The sequence below is a fragment of the Centropristis striata genome, chromosome 14, assembly GCF_030273125.1.
Source record: "Centropristis striata isolate RG_2023a ecotype Rhode Island chromosome 14, C.striata_1.0, whole genome shotgun sequence".
NCBI classification, from domain to species: Eukaryota; Metazoa; Chordata; class Actinopteri; order Perciformes; family Serranidae; genus Centropristis; species Centropristis striata.
In genome coordinates this window covers 31,572,503-31,594,677 of record NC_081530.1, presented here as the reverse complement: position 1 = coordinate 31,594,677, position 22,175 = coordinate 31,572,503, and the positions used below count along the sequence as shown (strand labels likewise).

General features: G+C 37.5%; 1 protein-coding gene across 1 annotated transcript in view; it reads right to left on the bottom strand.

Moving 5' to 3' along the window:
• The window catches only part of LOC131985029 (gamma-enolase), a 34,616-nt gene that overhangs the window by 8,079 nt on the left and 4,362 nt on the right, over positions 1-22,175 (bottom strand). Inside the window, exons 2-10 of the mRNA XM_059350047.1 lie at positions 14,884-14,969; positions 13,473-13,568; positions 12,019-12,077; positions 9,404-9,473; positions 7,375-7,508; positions 6,888-6,979; positions 6,627-6,757; positions 4,836-5,033; positions 3,205-3,406 (exon numbers count right to left, since the gene is read on the bottom strand). Coding sequence (XP_059206030.1) covers positions 3,205-3,406; positions 4,836-5,033; positions 6,627-6,757; positions 6,888-6,979; positions 7,375-7,508; positions 9,404-9,473; positions 12,019-12,077; positions 13,473-13,568; positions 14,884-14,968 — 1,067 coding nt within the window. The 5' untranslated portion in view covers position 14,969. The remainder of the gene's footprint in view (positions 1-3,204; positions 3,407-4,835; positions 5,034-6,626; positions 6,758-6,887; positions 6,980-7,374; positions 7,509-9,403; positions 9,474-12,018; positions 12,078-13,472; positions 13,569-14,883; positions 14,970-22,175) is intronic.

Here is a 22,175-nt window from a genome sequence, read left to right as displayed (position 1 = left end):
ACTGTGAAAATTACTCCACTACAAGTCAAAACCTGAAAAAGGACAAAAGTTTTTTTTTTTATAACTTCAAAAAAGCATCAAAATGTACTTAAAATATCAAAAGACTTTGTTTTATATATTCCAAATATATTATTGGATTATTATTATTGATGCATTTATGTTAGAAGCATTTTGATGATGTCAAAATAGGGTTAATTTTAACTACTAAATATACTGTTTTGTGGTTTAATTTATAAGGATCATTCTGAATTTATCAGGTCTTTATGTTAAATCTCGACCTGAAAACTAACAAAAGCTGTCTGCTAAATGTAATGGAGTAAAAAGTAGAATATTTGCCTCTAAATTTAGTGGAGTATAAGTTTAAAGTTGCATAAAATGGAAATAGGCACCTCAAAATTGTACTTTTGTTGTAAATGTACTTTATGTAACGTGATGTATGACGCGATGAGTCGTGTTTGTAGATCTGTGAATCCGACTGATGAGGCAGATTTATATTTATTACTTCCTCCAAAGAAAAAGTTCCCCAGCCTGATTTTCATTAAAGCTGTTGGAAGAGTGAAAAATTGGCCAAGGAAGGAAGCATAAAATTTTGGAGTGAATCCAAATGACAGTGCGGATACACAAATCAAATCAGTTTCCACTTTTGTTTAACTTTGCTCTAAAGGGCATTTGTGCTGCATTTATGTGCAAGTCTACTTCGGAATAATCAGAAAAATGGGTTTCCGATTCATGTTGCACCGGATCCGTTTCTTTTGCTCTCTGTATGTACGGTTCGCGGTTGCTGCAGTGTCTGTGAATTCAGGCTACAAAACCACCAGGTTTAGGGCAAAAAACGTCCTGGTTAGATGTAATAAAAGACACTTTAAACCGTAAATAAATCCACTTAAAGTGCCGGTAGTGAAGTAGTTAAGAGGATGACCTGGCTACCGTACGTTACGTAGAAAATGGGACATGAACTCTTGTTTCCTGGGTGAAGTCTGCAGTTTATTCTAATGTAAATATTAGTCATATTTTACACTTTATATTGACTTTTTGAGGGGAGCTCCACCACCAGTAACGGTAAAGGTGAACATGGGATTTATTGGGGTTTTTTGGGGGGTAAACTTGCTCTTTAACATCATAATCTTCAGTAAAAAGCTTTGGTAATTCCAACTACAGTGTTTAAAATCTGGGTATTGTGACGACCCCTCCAACTCTGTCTACCTGTTTACCTCCAGGCCCAACACTGTGGCTTCCTTTGTTTGGTTTGTCGCACCAAACAACACAAACCTCACCATATTTCCATGCGTCCACCAAGGTTATTATAGTTAACGAAAACTAACAAAATAACGAAAACTAAAATTGAAAAAACATTTTCGTTATGAAATAAAAATAAAAACAAGAGTTTTTAAAAAAAACGATAACTAACTGAAACTGTATTGCGTGGTTACAAAACTAACTAAAACTAACTAAAATTATAGTGAAAATGTCATATGTTCATACATAATTCAGTGTGTCTATTTAAACATGCAGGAACACATGGTAAATATGTTTACTGAGACTGGGACGTCTACACTCGAACCAAAATACAAAACACCCAGAACTGTAAGAGTTAATGACCTTATTGAGGCTAAGATGGATAAACCAAAGGAAATGAAGGCACATACCCATTACAAAAAAACTAAAACTAACACTAAAACTAATAAAAACTAAATTAAAACTAGCAAACTCACTCTAAAAACTAACTAAAAAAAACTGAATTTGAAAACAAAAATTCACAATAAAATTAAAACTAAAACTAATGAAAAATCCAAAACTATTATAACTTTGGCGTCCACACACTGCTGACAGGACCGACTGCTTTCTTACCTACACACATAGACGGATTACCGCATGGGCAAAGTGGGCGTGTGCCCAGGGCCCCAGAGCCAATAGGGGCCCCAGAGCCAATAGGGGCCCTGGGCCTTCAGAGGTTTTTTTTTTTGGTATACAATAAATAAAAACATTTTTTAAAAACCTGAGCCTGCGGTTTAGGTGAGTTTCACTGATGTTTTGTGTGGGCTCTTGACTGATGGTGATTATTGTTTCCTTTATTACTTTAACCATTTGTTTTAGATAAAATAAAATAAATGCTGTTCTTCTTTTTTCTCTTATTTTCTTCTTTAACATATAGCACTCCTTTAGCGATGACAGTAGGCTCTTAAAGTTATGTACTTACTTGATTCCTGTGGTCTATGTCTAGTACCTTCAGGTTGAATGCACTTATTGTAAGTTGCTTTGGACAAAAGTCAGCTAAATGACATGTAATGTAATGTGATGTAGATACTTATATTTTAATTAAGATGTGTTTTAGTCCATAATACTGCAAGGGCTGGCTATTCACGCTTGCTGTCTCTCCCATAATATGTTTATTGTCCTGTAGATGGCAGGTGCCAAACAAAACAAACCTAAAATGACAGTTATTTTGTGTGGTTGTGTGTTGCCCGGTGTTGATATGTTCGTAATGGGAAGAGCGCCACTGAACGCGTGCCTACACACCCACTCATTGGTAAATAAGTTAATTAAACTACACTACTGGTCAAACGTTTTAGAACACACCAACTTTTCCAGAATTTAATTGAAAATTATGCAGTTTAATGTCTCAGTGTACTCTGAAATGAATGCACATTTGCAACATTTAAAATTCTTGATTGAGCATGATAGTGTTTTGAAAGTAAAAAAAACTTCAAAATCACATTTTATGTTGGACTAAAGGACTAAAAAAAGACACAAAATTACCAAAAAAAGACACAAAATTACCAAAAAAAGACACAAAATTACTTACAAAGACATGAAAAGAATTCAAAAATGGACAAAATAGCCCAAGACTCCATAGAGTTAAGTTGTTAACCCATTTCTTGTTCCCTGAAAAAGGCCTACTTGTATAATTCTGAAATGTACATTATTTTTCAGTTTTGGTTAAGCTTACCTTTTTTTATTTACCTCTGGCAGTTCACCACTTACCTTTGTACCCTTTCAAGCTGTTCATTTGACTAGAATTGCTTGAATTTCAATAAAAAACTGGAAAAATTGGGGTGTTCTAAAACTTTTGACCGGTAGTGTATGTTAAATAAAATGAGTTGTTTTTTGGTGCTCTATCTGTGTGTGACCTTAGAGCCAGCTGGTAACAGAATAGTATTTTAAAGGTGCAGTGATCTTGTGGATCCTGATATAAAGCAGACGTACGCCTGTATGGCCTCAGTGACGGAGCCGATCTGGTTGACTTTGAGCAGCAGACAGTTGCAGGCCCGCTCCTCCGCAGCTTTCTCTATCCTCTTGGGGTTGGTCACCGTCAGGTCGTCCCCCACCACCTGGATCCCCACCTGGGCCGTCAGACGGGACCAGGCCTCCCAGTCGTCCTGGTCGAACGGGTCCTCGATGGACACCACTGAGAGGAGAGGAGACGAGAGGAGAGGAGAGATATTTAGAGAAAGGTTGGGTCTCTTTAATTTAATTTAATTTATTTTATTTGATAGGGACAATGCAGTTAACATAGATACAGGACATGCATCTGATGTGCTGCATAAAGAGATATAGCTTCAGCTAATTTTCAACTCCTGTCCATAGTTGGGCTTTTACAACTACATATAAAATCACAATACTATAAAAATCCAATATACAATTACACCATCTACAAAATAGAATAAAATTACAAACAATTACAATGTACATTTACCCTGAGAAAAAAAAATTAAAAAAAGAAACCCTGTATAAATATAGCTGAGAGTTTAAAATCATCATAAATCTATACAACAATAAGGAGAAAAGAAAGAAAAAGAAAGAAGAAAAAAAAACATCTTACATACCAATCCAAGGTAACTACTCAAACAAATATATACAATAATAATACAAAGGATAAAAAGAAAAACATTACAACCCAATCCAAAATAACTACTTAAGACTATAAGACTTTAAGAATGGGTACAGCTCTGGTTTGCTTTAAGCCAACACTTAGTGTTTTTTGTGAATGTTTCAGGATTAGTTATTGATTTTATTTCAGTTGCTAATGTATTCCAGATTTTACAACCTTTAAATGAGAGAACTGACTGTCCAAAAGTTGTTTGCATCTCTTTCATAGTAACGTGTGGTATTTTGTTTCTTTTTGTTGTTTTTGTCTCATTCATATCATTTTGTCTCTTGTCATTGTTTTTGCATGTCCTTCATAGTCATGCTGTGGTGTAAAATTTACCACCTCTCTGAGTGAGAAAAATGGATTAAAGACCAAGTCGAAGTTCCTTTTAGTTTTCTTTATTATCAATCATCAGAACACTGCCTAGGTACAGCGGACGAGGACTTGTCAATTTCAAGTCTGCTGAAAAAAGGTGTCCCCGAGTCCAGTGGAGCCCGAGTTCTCTCTGGCTTTTCTGTCTGTGTGTAAAATCATTTAATTCAAATGTTCCAGCCCATACGCAACACATGGGCACGTCTTCCCGGCACAATCTATACTTGTATATATTCAAAAATTCCAATGCCTTTACTGTCTGACAACTCCCAGATATTAAAGTTCATTATTCTGGTTTGAACCAGTTGTTACATGGAGACTGTGGCTTCTCTTAGTAAAGCAAAACTCTTATATTATATGTAACATATTTTGTAGCATAAAATATACTACAATGCTGTGTCTCTTTTGGTTGTTTTGTGCTTCTTTGTAGTATTTTGTGTCTATTTGGGTCATTTGTAGCCTTTTTGCATTTCTCATTGAAATAGGTTCAACCAGAATGTTAATTTAACTTCATTACACAGCAATTAGCAGTGATATTTAACAGAGGTGAATAACAAGAGAAACTCTCTGTCCAGAACCAGGATCTGCGGCCCACCTGGGTAGTTGTTGACGAAGCTCTGGTAGATGTCGGCCAGCTCCTCTCCGGAGATGTGTCTCTGGGGGTCTGGTGGGGATTTGAAGTCCAGGTCGTATTTCCCCTCGCGGTAAAACTCTGAGGCGGCCACGTCCATCCCCACCACCACCTTGTCTGTGAAACCGGCCTTCTCTATGGCCGTCTGCAGCAGGTCCAGAGCTGAGGGGACACAGGACAGACAGGACAGGTGGACACATGAGGAAATGTAAGGTACAAAATGGAAACTTTGTCTTTTTCTACGGAGTTATTTAGTGTCATTTTTAGACACTTCTTACTAATTGTGTGTCTCTTTTGGTTGTTTTGTGTTTCTTTGTGTCCTTTTTTTGATCATTTTATGTCTCTTTGTGTCTCACTGTGGTCATCTTGTGTCTCCTTTGGTTGTTTTATATTTATTTGAGGTCATTTTTTACATATATTTTTTAACTGTTTCATGTTTCACTGTAGTAATTATGTGTCTCTTGGGGTTGGTTTGCATCTCTTTAAATAGTAATGTGTGGTATTTTGTGTCCTTTTTTGGATGTTTTTGTCTCTTTAATGTAATGTGTGTGTGTCTCTTTGTGGTATTTTGTGTCTTTTTGATCTTTTACTCTTTGATGTCTTTTTATAGTAATGTTGTCTATGTGTCATATCATGTCTCCTTTGGTTGTTTTATATTTATTTAAAGTCTTTTTGTGTTTTTTAATCGTTTCATGTCTGTTTGTGTCCTTTTGGGTCTTTTTTTGATCGTTTTTTTTTGTCTCTTTGTGTCTCACTGTAGTCATTTTGTGTCTCTTTGTGGTTGTTTCCACCTCTTTCATAGTAATGTGAGATATTTGTGTCTTTTTTTGGTCAATTTGTGTATTTTTTTTTTATGTTTTCATTTCTTTTATGTCGTGTCTTGTTTGAAGTATTTTGTGTCTTTTTTTTGATAATTTTGTGTCTTTTTGTTGTCTTTTTATAGTATTGTTGTGTCTCTTCTGACTATTTTGTGTTTCTTTGTGGTCATTTTGTGTCGTTTTTTAGCGTTTTATGTCTGTTTGGGTGCTTTTGTATCTCTTTTGGTTATATTTGTCTCTTAAGTGTCGTGCATGTCTCACTGTCATTTTGGGTCTCTTTGTGGTTGTTTGCATCTCTTTCATAGTAACGTGTGGTATTTTGTTTCTTTTTGTTGTTGTTTTTGTCTCATTCATATCATTTTGTGTCTTGTCTTTGTTTTGCATGTCCTTTATAGTCATGCTGTGTCTCTTTTGGTTGTTTTGTGCTTCTTTGTAGTATTTTGTGTCTTTTTGGGTCATTTGTGGCCTTTTTGCATTTCTCATTGAAATAGGTTCAACCAGAATGTTAATTTAACTTCATTACACAGCAAACAGCGGTGATATTTAACAGTGTGAGGATCAACAGGGTCTCACAGGAATCTGTGAAATAGCCACGGATTTGCTTAACTCAAAATCCGTGGAATAGCCACGGAATCGCTCAAAACATATATTTCTCGCTAGAAATGTGATCATTTTATGCAGAAACTAAGTCAAAATATTATTTTTTTCACTAAAAATGAGAGAACTGTCCGCCATGTTTTTTGTTCTGACCGCCGGGACCTTGAAAGTCACGTGACTTGGAACAAACCAATAGGAAACAATATCCATGGAATAGCAACGGGATATGACTGTCTTTAACTTGCATTGTAGCGAAATCCGTGTCAGTTTCACGGAAATTTCAGTGATTCCGTGGCTATTCCACGGATTTCTGTGAGACCGGGTTCGTGAGGATCCTCACCCTCACTGTTCTCCAGAATGTTGGGAGCAAAGCCTCCCTCGTCTCCCACGTTGGTGGCATCCTGTCCGTATTTCTCCTGGATCACCCCCTTCAGGGTGTGGTACAGCTCCGATCCTATCCTCAACGCCTCCCTGATGGACAGACAGACAGACAGTGGAAAGACATGTCAGGAGAGGCCAACAGAAAGAATGAAATGGCAAAATATAAATCCTTCATGCTCATATTGTAGGTTTTTTTAAACAATTTGGGATGAATTCTTACTTGAAAGACTCCGCTCCAACAGGAAGGACCATGAACTCCTGCATGGCCAGTTTGTTACCTGCATGGGAACCTCCATTTATCACATTAAAGGCCTGAAGAGGAGAGGAAACAAGGAGAGGAGAGGAAACAAGGACAGAAGGGAAGAGGGAGAAACAAGGAGAGGAAATAAGGAGAGAACAAAAGTATAAAATATTAATTTTAGCAGCCTTAAAAGCCTTTAAAACTAAGAAAACATCTGTATGTGTAAACTGGAAATTTGTGGTTCCTCTTCCAGATCATGTTACAATGTAAACACAGGAAATTATCTGATATTTGTACGTGAAACAATGTTGCTATCCAAATGTAACAAAGGTAGTTGTCTCTTAACTGCTGTAACAGGAAGTTAACAGATTAATAAATTATTGTCTTTTTAATTGTTTAATAGTGCAAGACGTTGCTCAAACTGTGTTCAGTATTTAAGAAGTTGTGCAGTGAGTTTTTGTCTTACAGGAACCGGCAGCACCAGCTCTGTGTTTCCGGCCAGGTCGGCTATGTGGCGGTACAGGGGGACGTCTTTCTCTGCGGCGCCGGCCTTACAGATGGCGAGGGACACGCCCAGGATGGCGTTGGCCCCAAACTGAGCTGTTTGACACAAGACAGGAAGTCCATTATGGTAGGTTTCTTCTTTACTGTACAAAACTTACTTTAGCAGGATTTTTGTATTGAAAAAATTGAATTTCTGTAGCAGGAAAACACGTTCAGGTACACTGTAAAAAAAAATCTGTTTAATTCACGGTAAAATACCGGCAGCTGTGGTTGCCAGAACATCACCGTAAAAAATACAGTGATCGTATGTTAATGTAAATATCAGCAAACTGTAATTTATACTGAATATTCCCATTACTTTTAGGATAATTGTTTCATCATGGTATTTCTCCATTAACTTTACATGAAAATTTTATATTTTTACAGCAAAACTGTGTGTTTTCTACAGTTTATGGCGGTAGAATTTAAAGTTTTATACTATTGTTTGATTTACAGTAATTAAAAGTATCTACTACGGTGATGTACAATGTTTAATTTTACGACCTATTTCTGATGCAATTTGACAGTTTTTTACTGTAATTTAAACAAACATTTTTTACAGTGTAGAGCTGCAATGATTAGTAATAAAAAGAAAACAATCACCAGCTGTTGAAAAGGAATTAAATTCAAACTTTTAAACTAGAGCTGCAATAATCGGTCAACTCATCAACTAGTCAATTGACAAAAAATATATAGATTAATCGATTAATTGTTAAACCAGTTTTCCATGCGAAAAATTGATGAAATCCAGTCTCTTTAATATGGAGATATCCTCCTTTTCTGTTTTATATCATATTAAACTGAATATCTTTATGTTCTGAATACTGACAAAACAAGAAATTTACACACATCACCTTGGACTTTAAAAAGCAAACAAGGACATTTTACATAAACCAACAAATAATAGACTAATCAAGAGTGAAAATAATTACTAGTTGAGCTGTACCTACAATTAATATATATTTCTTATTTAAGATTATCTAAAATGTTGACCAAAGAACAAACATTTTGCACTCAAAGTTCAGTATTTCTTTAAATGTTTTTAAAGGTAATGGTATTTATTTTTGTTTTGCAACAATATTTTATAATAATTTCTTTTTAAACTCATGTCACATCTTGTAATTTTTCTTTAAATTGTAGCAAAGAACCATAATTATCGTCTACGGGTGATGCACTTGAATTCTTCAACCATCATGAACTTGTTACCAAAGATTTTAATCACTTAAATGACAAAAAAAAAAGTTTTTTCACACTATCACTTATTGGCAAGTATCTCAAAGTACTTCCCCCACTAAAGTGTAGCTGCATTTTGTTTTGTATGCTATTTACCAATACATTATCATAAAAATAAAAGTTAGGAACACAAACAAATACAAATTAGAAAGTGTTCTTGTTTCCCTTGTATTTCTTTGCAATAAGCATGAATTAGAGAATTCTCAGACTTGACAATGATCTATAAGCTGTTTTCATCTGTGAAAAACTGCTTATAATTGTGCATATTTCAGAATAGACAGAAATTCATTAAACACGTTCAGCTCCGTTCAGTGTGACAGGTTTCCTGCCAGCAGCTTTACAGGCAGCGAGGTAAACAGCGGTGAAAGTAATGATTAGTTGGCATGATTGTAGATTATTAGAAAACACGAGCTGTGAATTTATTTATGGAGGTCGTGAGTTTGCGTTTGTCGTGCCAAGGCCGCTTTGGAACAGAGATCTGTTTGCTCCGTCTCGTTCCGTCTGTATTTATGCCTCTCGGTGCCACTTTGTGACAAACGTGTGTTTGGTAGAAACGTTTCTCAGAGTGTGTGTTTGTGTGTGTGTGTGTGTGTGTGTGTGTGTGTGTGTGTGTGTGTGTGTGTGTGTTTGTGAGTTCACATAAGCAGCGTGAGAGAGCGAGCGGGGTTTCCCAGCCGGCTGCTGGACTCTGATCAGGTGCTCGACTCCTGTTGACTCACATTTGTTTTCTGTGCCGTCCATCTCGATCATCAGGTTGTCCAGCTGCTCCTGCTCCACCACGCTGATGCCCTGCACACACACACACACACACACACACACACACACACACTAATAATGTGCACAGGTGGAGCAATATATGACTTAAAACCAACATGGTCTCACAGAAATCCGTGAAATAGCCACGGATTTCGCTTAACTCAAAATCCGTGGAATAGCCACGGAATCGCTCAAATTTCCGTGAAACTGACGCGGATTTTGCTACAATGCAAGTTAATGACAGTCATATCCCGTGGCTATTCCAACATACAAAGTGATTATGTACATTCACTGAGTGAATATTTAGAAAATAAAACATATATTTCTCGCTAGAAATGTGATCAAAATCCATTTTTATGTAGAAACTAAGTAAAAATATAATTTTTTTCACTAAAAATCTGCCATGTTTTTTTGTTCTGACCGCCGGAACCTTGAAAGTCACGTGACTTGGAACAAACCAATAGGAAAAAATATCCATGGAATAGCCACGGGATATGACTGTCATTAACTTGCATTGTAGCGAAATCCGTTGCGAAGTCAGTTTCACGGAAATTTGAGTGATTCCGTGGCTATTCCATGGATTTTGAGTTAAGCGAAATCCGTGGCTATTTCACGGATTTCTGTGAGACCATGTTCCTTAAAACACTATATTAATATTACATTAAAACACTCTTATTGATAACTTCCCCCATTAATCCATATTTTTTTAATCAAAGGTTAGTAGAAAACTGCCTCAGCCCACATTTAACACTTTAGGACTTGACTTTTCTGTATTTATTCTGTGTTTCTGATCTTATTATATCACTCAGCATCAACTACTATACATCATTTTATTCAGGAGAAGCTGAAGTTTCACTCTGGCTCATTTAAACTGCCAATTTTACACTTCCTCTGTCTGATGTTAGATGATTATTCCAGATTTTCTTTTTAAACATCTGGAAAAAAATGTGTTTTTTGAACTGTAAAAAGTACGGAGACAAAGGAAGTTTTTCACTTATTTATAAAGTTGCATTTAGATTTTTTTAGACTTTCAAATATTTTTGTCAAGATGTAACCTTTCCTTAGCAAGTTTATATAGTATAGTACCATTTATCATTGTATTATTCTAGGCGTTTTTCAGAGAAATACAGGGTAATTTATATGCTTAGCAATTTAAATGTGTCCAAAAAAGCCCAAACTTAAGTACATCTATATTTTTTCCCGTAAATGTACATATCTTGTCAATGATAATAGTACAATGATAACACAGTGGAAACTGCTTATAGTTTAAATTTATCATTAAATGTATTTTTTTAATGTAAAGCATCTTTGAGTGTATAGAAAAGTGCTATATAAATTGAATGCATTATTATTATTATTATTATTATTGTTATTATTATTATTATTATTATTATTATTATAGTGATTACAAACCTTTAGACAGAATACAATAAAAATGCTGTTTAAATAATTTGCTTATAATAATCAAGTAGTCCACCTTAAAATGTTCATTTTGGCTCTTTTCATACATGACAACATATGGGGGGGAAACAACACTCATTCAATTTTTTTTTTTCTTAACGTGCCACATATGAGGGCAGATACCTGTCATGCAAAGCAGCCATTCCCTTAATTATGCATAACTTTAAGCATAAATATAAATAAAATTGTGTGAGTTGTATAGAAAATGAGCGCCTTTAACTGTTGTCCCAAAGAAGGAAATGAGAGACCAAAGCCCTAAAATATGTGTAGTTCTGCTGTAAAGTCCTGCTTTTCGACATGGGAGTCTATTACGATCGATTCCTTTTTCTGGAGCCCCGAGTGGTCAATCAAGGAACTGCAGCTTTTGGTGCTTCAGGATTATTTGGTTTAGTTGAAGCATTCAGGAGCTCACAGCTGTTTGGATGTTTTTACACCTCTGCTGCTGGAGGAAATTACCCACAATGCACTGCTGCATATCTGAATAATACTATCACACTTAAACTCCTTTCACACACACACACACACACACACACACACACACTCCTCATTCACTGTTCTCTCACTCACTCACACGTTTTCTCGCAAAGACACATTATCGTCATCTTTCATTCACAGTATCTCGACACCACACACACACACACACACACACACACACACACACACACACTCACAGTCACACACTTCTCTCCTCCGTTACCGATCGCTGAAAAGACTTTATCTTATTGTCACAGCTTCCTGTCTGTCCGTCCAGATGTGATAGTCATCTGCACATCGATTGACTCAACCGGCTCTTCCTGTCACCTGCTGCACAAGGTTGTTCTGTTCACACTTCAGGTCGGGAATCGACTCTTTCAGCCTCACTAACTGATTCAATCTGGACACAGACGGTGGCAGAAATATTTTGGTTGCACCTCTCTAGTTTTTGAGTATTTGAGTATTTGCCCTTATATGGTGTTTAGGGGGCGTTTCCTATGCTGAGAAACAACTATGACAGGATGGTGCATCAGGAGTTCTCCTGTTTTTACTCTTAACAGAAATTTTGATTTATGCAAATGTTGCTGCATGAAGCCCACTGACTCTTTCATGAATACACTGTATGAACATTTTAGTGACTTACGGAGGCTATAAGGGCGGGAGCCAGAGTATCGTTGATGTGTCCGACTGCCTTCAAAACACCTGGAAGAGAAGACAAACAGAGACAAGTGAGTCAGAGAAGAGAAGCTGAAATTCTGCAGCGAAGGAGAAAAAAAAGGCTGCAGGATCGTACAAAAGCTTCTGTTTCGGTTCAGATTCCACAATGAATCAATAAAAGCTCTGAAGCTCAAAGCAGATGTTAAGCTTTTTTTTAGCTTAATTATTTGTTTTTTTCAGCTGAGCTATAACAATCTGTATCACACTGTCTAAACTACATGGTTCATTACTCCCAACTTTCCCCCTGTAAATAAAGATGTAAAAGAAGTACAGTTATTTAAAAACCAAAACAAGAAAATGCTGAAAAATGAATAATCTAAATGAACGTTACTAGAAAGCGCTGTTGACCTAAAACAAATCTCTGTTATTCACTTATATTCATCGTTAAATTTCAAGTGTAATTTGAGTTCTTATTAAAAAAAATAATGTGAATTGATCAAAGGTTTACTCACCCAGTCCTATTCTCTGGCACTTTGAGTGCATTTAGGTCATATCTAACTTCATTTTTACGAGTTTAACAGCACAAACCTTTGTCCCGTTAACATCTATTTGACTGTTTATGAGCAAATGTACCAATAACCTATTTAATTGAGGACGAGGAGTCCTGCTGTGTTTCCCTGTCTGGGTAACAGTCAGAGTGAACGTACGTTGTGAACCTTCCTGTGTAGCTGAACCTGAGTGGACAAACTTAGCAGCAGCTAGCTGGTGGATCCAACATGGTCTCACAGGAATCCGTGAAATAGCCACGGATTTCGCTTAACTCAAAATCCGTGGAATAGCCACGGAATCGCTCAAATTTCCGTGAAACTGACACGGATTTCGCTACAATGCAAGTTAATGACAGTCATATCCCGTGGCTATTCCAACATACAAAGTGATTATGTACATTCACTGAGTGAATATTTAGAAAATAAAACATATATTTCTCGCTAGAAATGTGATCAAAATCCATTTTTATGCAGAAATAAGTCAAAATATTAATTTTTTCACTAAAAATTAGAGAACTGTCCGCCATGTTTTTTGTTCTGACCGCCGGAACCTTGAAAGTCACGTGACTTGGAACAAACCAATAGGAACAAATATCCATGGAATAGCCACGGGATATGACTGTCATTAACTTGCATTGTAGGGAAATCCGTGTCAGTTTCACGGAAATTTGAGGGATTCTGTGGCTATTCCACGGATTTTGAGTTAAGCGAAATCCGTGGCTATTTCACAGATTTCTGTGAGACCAGGTTCGGTGGATCACGACGTGAGAAAATTCAGTTAGTTCCAGTGTTTTGGAATCATTCTGCCCCCTTGTGGTCAAACATGACACAATTCAGCTTTAACCTTTTTAACAATGTAAATATATGCATATATGCATATCTGTGGCCGTACCTTTGCCCTTGTAGCGGCTTTTGTCTCCATCTCGGAGCTCCAGAGCCTCGTAGATCCCTGTGGACGCTCCGCTGGGCACCGCAGCCCTGAACAGACCTGAGAGTCAGACAAAGAGAGAGACAATGAAGGTTTAAACCATTGTCATTTGTAACACAGAGATGGGGGAAGTAGATCTTTAGGGGGAGATAGCAGGTCAACAAAAGATTTCTCATAGAAGTGGTGGACACAATCTGAAAGCTGAAAGTTAATGTGAGATGCAGCTCAGCACTGGGTGTCAAGTTTCAGATGTAATGATGGTTTTCATTCTCATGCTTGATTATATCCCATAAGTTGTTGCAGCAATTTTGAGGTTGATACCATTCATTCAACACACATGCTGCTAAATTAGAACATTTTTTATTTTAAGAATGGATAAAAATCCCGCTAGAATATTACATCAATACACCAAGATCTTTGGAATAACAAAAATGCAGTCTGTGATTTCGTTTAAAAAACTTCTGGGGATTTCTTTATTTTCCGTGATTGTATCGCGAGCACTTCTGTTTTGTAAACTTGCTGAGAAACCTCCTTATTGTGAATATACCTAAGAAAGCTATACATCATCATGTTTATTCTTGATCACTCATGAACTGATAAAAAAATTCCTCCAAAATACCAAGACCTTTTGATTAACTTTATATCATAAACCCTAATTTTGGAGATTTCTGCAAAAATTTAATTTTGGCAATTGGATGACAAAACTTTTTTTCCTGGAAACTGTTCACCTGCTTATTGTCAATATAGTGTGGAAAGCTGCACATCCTCTGAATGCTCTAGGTCTCTAGTTTGTGTTTGTAAAGTTTCATGATGCTGTGATTATCCTAGAGGTCACAGCAGCTCATTTTATACAGCGAGGTCAAGTTCAATAAATGCTCTCACTGCAATAAAATGCCTATTATTTATGCAATTCCAAGACTGATTAGGGACATCAGTGTGCAGAAATATTCAGATACAACAGGTGAAAATAACACAGTTTAATGCATGAGAAGAACTATGTGTCTTAATGTTACAAACTGCATGTCCATATTTTGTTGGTTTAGCTTGTAAACTCGTTAGTTTTCTTGTACAAAATGTTATTTTTTTAAATCTCTGTGTGGTTATGAAAGCTTATACTTGTGTATTTGGCCTACAAAAAGGCTCTGAGCCTCAGTGTTGCTTTAACTGAGAGCTGATTGATCTGGACAGAGGTCAAATGAAGGTTGTTTGGTGTCAGAAACAATTTATGATTACAGCAGAGATTCTGTTGCGCTGCCAAGCTTTCTTTACGCTTTCTGGCAAATGTCTGACATGATGAATCTGAGCAGACATCCATAACATGTTGTTTTTTTTCTCCCTTCCTCTTATATTTACAGACAGGCTCGGCGGCAGTCACCTTTCTCTGTGCGAAGGTCCACTTCCACAGTGGGGTTTCCCCGGGAGTCCAAGATCTCCCTGGCAACGATGCTGACGATCGACATCCTGAGAGACACAGAGAGAGAAAAGGTGTGATGCTGCGAACGCTTTACCTTCTTATACGTGTTGTGCATCCTGCTGGAAATGCAGTTTATGTTTTTTGACAGTTATATTGGTTAAAGGAGCTTCAGTTTGAACTGAAGAAGAAAAAGAAAGAAAAGAAAAGGGATCTTGTGAGCAAAGATGTCTATTTTTACATGGCACACACAAACACACAGAACAACCTGTCAGGGGAGACGAGGAGCAACATCACTGCAGAATCACTGTGAAAATCAAAGTGCACCACAGAGGACCCGGTTGTCTCACACACATGCAAACACACACACACGCAAACACACACACGCTGCAGTTACTTTGCTGCTTTTGGAAGCAGGCAGGTTGCTGGTAAATCCTTCAGCAACAGTTTAAATTATGCATCCGTTTGCTGCTGCTTTCATTTGGAAACACAGACTGGAAACAGACTTCGGTCGAGATTTAGTCGAAGCTTTTAGCACCAAAAAATGTCATCATTTCCACAAAATTTACTATCACGTTTCCCTGATTACCTCTCCCTGAATAAAGATTTTACCAATAATGTAACGCCTTATTATAGATATCTGATATGGGTACCCAAGGGTCTCCTCTTCACAGACATATTATCCACTTTATGATAATACTATGCAGTTTTTAGCATTTTTATTTGAATATTTCTGCACACTGATGTCCCTAAACAGTCTTGGAATTGCATAAATAATAGTTATTTTATTGCAGTGAGAGCATTTATTGAACTTGACCTCACTGCATGGAATGAGCTGCTGTGACCTCCAGGATAATTTACAGCCTCATGAAACTTTACAACCACAAACTAGAGACCTGGAGCCTTCAGAGGATGGATGGCTTTACTGCATATACTGACAATGACAAGGGTTTATCTGAACAGTTTCCAGAACAGAAGGGCTCGCCATTCAACTGCCAATTTGTGGTTCACAAAACAAGTTTCGGGAGAAATTAATGGAAATGTTTAAAATTAACATCTTGCAATATCAGGAAACTGCTGCACTGCACCAAAAACTTCCTTGTGACAAAACTTTCTACCAAATTTTAAATTGGTCAACAGGTTGCAAAAGCAAAACATCAATTTTTTGCCGAAATCTCTCTCTGGAGGATTATTTGTGAATTGTCGAGAGGTCAAAAATAGTTAAAATTTCCTACAAATCCGTTTAACAAATGTTATTAACCCCTAAAATTCCTGTATCAACCAGTGACCAGAGGAATCAGATTATGCTAAGCCCTCATTTACTTTAAAATTTCAACATTTGAAAAGGCACACAAGCAAAACACAATCTTTATTCATGACAGATTTCTGATTAAAACAACTTGACACACGGTGCTGAGCTGCATCTCTAATTAACCTGCAGGTTCTCAGCTTTCAGATGATGTGCAACCATCTCGGCCCCAGAGAGGGACGAGAAGACACATTCAGGTCATCTGGACGTGATCTCAGGAAGAAATCAGATATAAATAATGAAATAATATTTAGATTAAAGAGCAGCTGTCTGTTGCTTTATGTCCAAACAAAACTTATTCCACTTCTCATCACCGACATGAAATAAAAGGATTTGTTTCTCTTTAGTTTCCCGCAGTGAGAAACTGAACTGCTCACAATTAAAAATGCATTCATTCTGTTTGATGGTGCATTTTATATTTCTGCATCACGGTGACATCATTGAGCCAAACATCAGGAGAGAGACCTTCCTGTCATCCAACACTAATCCCCTCTGAGGGTGTTTCCCCTTTTTCTCCTCATTGATATTCGAGGCACGCAGCACTGCAACGATATGTAAAAAAAAAGGCCTTTTTTGCCGTTCCCGTCTCCGTACTGTATGAATTCTTTATCGATCTGCAAGTGGCTAAATCTGGCTCGCTGCTAGATCGTAGAAACCCGTCACTGTCCTGAGGCCGAGGGTGTGTCCGCTCCTGTAGACGCATATCTTCTCATTGTGCCCATTGAGCGAGCATTCATCAGTGCTAAACTACACAGTGTTGGCAACAGAGAGACAGATAATGGGCCGTTAAATTTTAGAGCGCACGATGATTTAGAGCTTCCCCACAGCAGACATTTTAAGTTATCAGCAAGAAGTGCAGGTATAAATAATTACATTAACGATGGCGCGGTTCCATTAACGTGTGCCAGCATGCATATATTCAGTGTTTCTGAGAGGACTTTAAGTTCTACTGGTGATTGTGTCCTGCAGCACTCCATATAAGTGTCTGTCTGCAGTGGTGGACGGAGATGGTTTCATTTAGTAGAAGGAGCAATATCACAGGGTTAAAAGTGTTAGCATCTAAATATACTTAAAGTATCAAAAGTTACAGTTCTCATTTTGCAGAATCTCAGCTCATTTCAGAATCGTGTATGTAGTATTTTATTGGATTAAAACGAATGTCTCATCGTGCATTTCATCCTTCATCATCGTCATCGTCATTGTGTTTCTGCAGCTAATCTCCCGTACGAGTCACGACTGAACCCATCAGGCTTCTTTCTTTTGTGCACATTTATAACTGTACGTTCTTTTGATTCACAGTTTTTTAACAACCTATTTTAGTGACTGTTTCAAACCGTCATTGACTGCTGACTTGTCACTCCTCGTTACCAGATGGTAGGGATGCGAAAGGCATTTCTGGCAACATGGTCTCACAGGAATCCGTGAAATAGCCACGGATTCGCTTAACTAAAAATCCGTGGAATAGCCACGAAATCACTTAAATTTCCATGAAACTGACACGGATTTCGCCAACATACAAAGTGATTATGTACATTCACTGAGTGAATATTTTGAAAATAAAACATATATTTCTCGCTAGAAATGTAATCAAAATCCATTTTTATGCAGAAACTAAGTCAAAATATTGATTTTTTCACTAAAAATGAGAGAACTGTCCGCCATGTTTTTTGTTCTGACCGCCGGGACCTTGAAAGTCACGTGACTTGGAACAAACCAATAGCCACGGGATATGACTATCATTAATTTGCATTGTAGCGAAATCCGTGTCAGTTTCACGGAAATTTGAGTGATTCCGTGGCTATTCCACGATCCATTATCTCCCCTCAAAACAACAATATAGAGACTGTGTACAGGCAGCAAGAGACGACTCATATTTACGTTTTTAGACTGTCCTCCACCAACATCTTGCTGATGTGGTAGTAGTGAGTGACAGCGATGCAGAGCTTAAATGGCAGACTTTCATCCAGAAGAATGGGATTCGTGTCCCATGTGAAAAAACAAAAACAAACAAAAATTGGTGTAACTTAAATTTTTACGTAACTTCCGTAGCTCACGTCAACCTCATAACTACATCATTTCTGGCATTTACGTACTATTATTTCCTATTTAACTGTCTTTTATAAAGCCAACCAGGACGTTTTTTGCCCTAAACCTAGGTCGGTGGTTTTGTAGCCTAAATCCACAGAAAGTGCAGCTTTTTTTTCAACCGCAAACTGTACATGTTTGTATAATGACGCTCCACTCTGTACCGTGAGCCTCCAAACGCTCATATGTGTAGTAATGGGTGGTGCTCACAAATGTTTTATTCTGTCGTTTAGGTTGGAGATCTTGTTGCTTATTTAGTCTGTTGCAGGCCACATCTTGGCCTTTGTTGTGGCTCAAAAACTGAAATGTTTGGGCACCAGCACACCAGATTCTCCTTTCTCCGTCATTTATTAACTCCATAACAACGTTATTACATGAGCAATACACAAAATGCTATTAACCAACGTTGCTCGCGCACTTAGCTGCTTTTTCTGTCAGTACTGCAATGAAAAACCCCCCCATGGCCCAAAAAGCCTTTTATCCACCAATATAATAGAGACATCTGAAACACATATAACTAACGAGATCAGTTATGACTCTTTTATAAAGTATCCATGACGGTTATATATGATATAAATATGATTTAGACGTCATGATAATGTAAAATCTGTGGACTGAATGGGAATTTGCCAAGTGAAAGAAACTACTGTGCATGTTCAGTGTGCAGTAAAAGCTTGAAAACTTTTTTCCTGTACGTGCCCAGTGATAAATCTTTATTGGACTGAATAAATACCATCTTTCAGTTCAGCTAAAAGCTCTTATAATTCATCCATGAATTACTCTCACTGCCTGAGGATGGAGACCAAAGTTACCTACTCCGGTTTTAATATTGCAACTTGTAAATGTGGAACTTATCTAAATATATATATTTTATATACATATCAGTTTAGATACTGTTGATTTGTAAGCTTTCAATTGATATGATGATAGTATAATGTATTTGTTGGTTGTATTTTATATGAATTAAGAGTCTTGGGGAGTAACCAGTGACTAAAGTTGTGAAATAAATGTCGTGGAGATGAGAGATAGTGGAGTAGAAGTACCTCAAAACTTTATTCTAGATCTTTGATCTTCTTCCCTTTGAACTATAATTATCACTGATTGAATTTTACAGGTTTCCTATTGGCTTCAGGTTCAGGTTTTACCTTTGCAGAAGTCTTAAAGACACCTGTACAGATTAATGCTGCAACACACAGAGAAATATGAGAGTTAACGCTGCACAGCCTCTGTTTTCTCTCACATATCCTTTATAGGCTGTTCATGGCCGCTTTCATGTCTTGTTTTGACATCTAGCTTTATGTTTGAGCAGCGACGATAATGTGCTTTAATTTCACATCACACGTTTCAATTATTTTGTCAAAGTGGCTGTCTCTTTTCAACGTCCTTTGTTCTTTTTATGTCTTCTCTTCTAACTTTCCTTCGTTTTCTTTTGTTCCTTCAAGCTTTAATCCTCACTGAGTCAATGTACAGTGGTTTTATATGAAGTCTTGTGCCGATTTTAGACCTTATGTAATCTTTTTTCTTTTCTTTCTGTCTCTTAGAGATTTGAGAACCTGAACAACAACACAGATTACACAGAAAGTACTGAAGTGTCTTTTTAGGATAAGTATTTTTACAGCATCTCTTTCTCTGTATAATCTGTTTTATTTCCTCTATAATTCCTCTATAATGTTATTGTGACTCACAGCCTGAATGCAAACACATTCTGTTTATGTAAAACCTTCCTGAAGACATTAAAGGCTCCACATTTCTCTCTTTCTGCTCATCTCCTTGCCACCTTTCTCCTCGTCCTCTGGGACATAAATTCCCCCGTGTGTAGCTTTTAACCTGCTGCAAAATCACATGACTCCTCCTGTCTTTTTGCTCCGTCCTCTGACTCCTTCGCTCAGCACTCTTCTGTCGTACCTGATTCCTTCTGAGCGACTCAGGAATATTTCCAACCACTTCACTGTTGGTCGATTACACTGTCGACGACCTGCCATTTTATGCTTATTCAGGTCTTACGCTCATTGTAAGTCGCCGGGGATAAGAGCGTCAGCAAAATGTGTAAAATGTATAAATGGTGCTCAGCATAAGAAAGAGCAGATAAGGTGTCTGACTGGCTGCCAGCATACAGAAACTTACATAACTGACATACAGAGTCAAGGGGATTGATGCGTGGGTGCTTTTCTCTACAGGCCTCCATTAATTTTTGGGCCTTTTTTTCTCGTCTCTCGCTCTCTTTGATGCTGTTTTGAAGCCACACCCTAGAGTACTGCAGTTTTCCAAAGTTCCTCCTGAGGGTGGAGCAGCAGAATACAGGACTTCTGCCAACTGTTTTACATCATCTTTTCCCTTTTCCTGATCACATCCTCAAAGCATCAACGCAGACACTAAATATGTCGCATATTCCTTCTGCATTAAAAGTTTAGTCTGCATGCATGAATGTATATATAAATGTATAGTATCTATGGTAGATTCAATCCTATTTATAACATGAGTAACAGCCCTATTTAAACCATCTATACTGCATGGTGCCCGTGTATTTAGAGGTGTTCATCTTCCATTCACTTTTAAAGGTTTCTGCACCTGCCACACTGCTATTTACTTAGCTGATTCAACAAACTGGAGAAGTGAGTGGACCCTCTGCCGCTGCCGACTCGGAATCCTCTGCACAACTCCATTTGACTGCAAATGTGCAAATACACCGATAACCTATTTAACTGAGGAAAGGAGTGCTGCTGTGTGTCCCTGCGTGTGTGTGACAATTCAATATCAGTGCAGTTTACGCTCTACAATCTGTGCAGCATATGACTCTGACTGTCCTTTGACCCTCGAGTTCAGATAAGGAAAAAACTACCCTGGAAAAAGCCTTAAACCGGGAAAAAAATGGAAGAAAATTGAGGAGGGATCCCTGTCTCAAGACAGACAGGCGTGCAGTAGATTTGTACAGAATAAACCAACATAACATAACAATCCATATGACAAAACAGATTGTGAGAGGAAGAATGAACTGATAATAAGCAGTAATATTAGTAACAATAATAGAAATATGACTAATAATAGGGCGCAGCCACAGTCTACATGTGCAGAGCAGGAAAGTTCTGTACCTTTGACTTTAGACCAGGTTTTTGTTGCAAGACAGCAATGCACCAACAATGCACCTGACCACACCTCATTTTAAAGACCAACACGCCCAACACATGGGTGCACAGACAGATGGAAGCACATTTACTATTGATAGTGTAGAAGCTGCAAGTGACAATTAAAACTCTGAAACAAACTGCAGGTTTAAAATAAGACGCTTAGATTCTAAAGCCATGCTAAAATCTGTAATAGCTCTAATAATTGCCCTTCTGTATTTTCACACAGTGGTGCTTTGGGATGAATTATAACATCACATGACAAAGATGTATAATATTTACCATCTTAGTCAACTGTGTCAGCATGCAAACATTTTCTAATTGTCACTAAAGAGAAATAAGAGCTGAGGCTGATGGGAATGTCTTCATTTTTGCAGGCGTCATAAAATCAAAGTGTTAGACAAATTAACACCTCGAATAAATGAGTGTTATTGTGCGACTTTGGTGTTTGATCTAATTCAACAAAGTCACACAACAACACAAACAAACTAACTAATCGATGCAGCAACTCCCGGCTTCTGTCTGCTTGAATTAGTGTGTTTGTTAATGGAGTCTGGTGGCTTTGAACAGAGCAGAAATGACACCTTCATTTACTTTCACGTAAACCTAAACAGGCCTGTCTGATGGCAAGGTAAAGTGATAAAAAAATACTGTCAATGTAGCGTACAATCAAAGTGATATTGATTTTTTTTTAAGGCGACTTAAAGATGTTTTGCTGCTGCTCCCGTCCACAGCGGTAC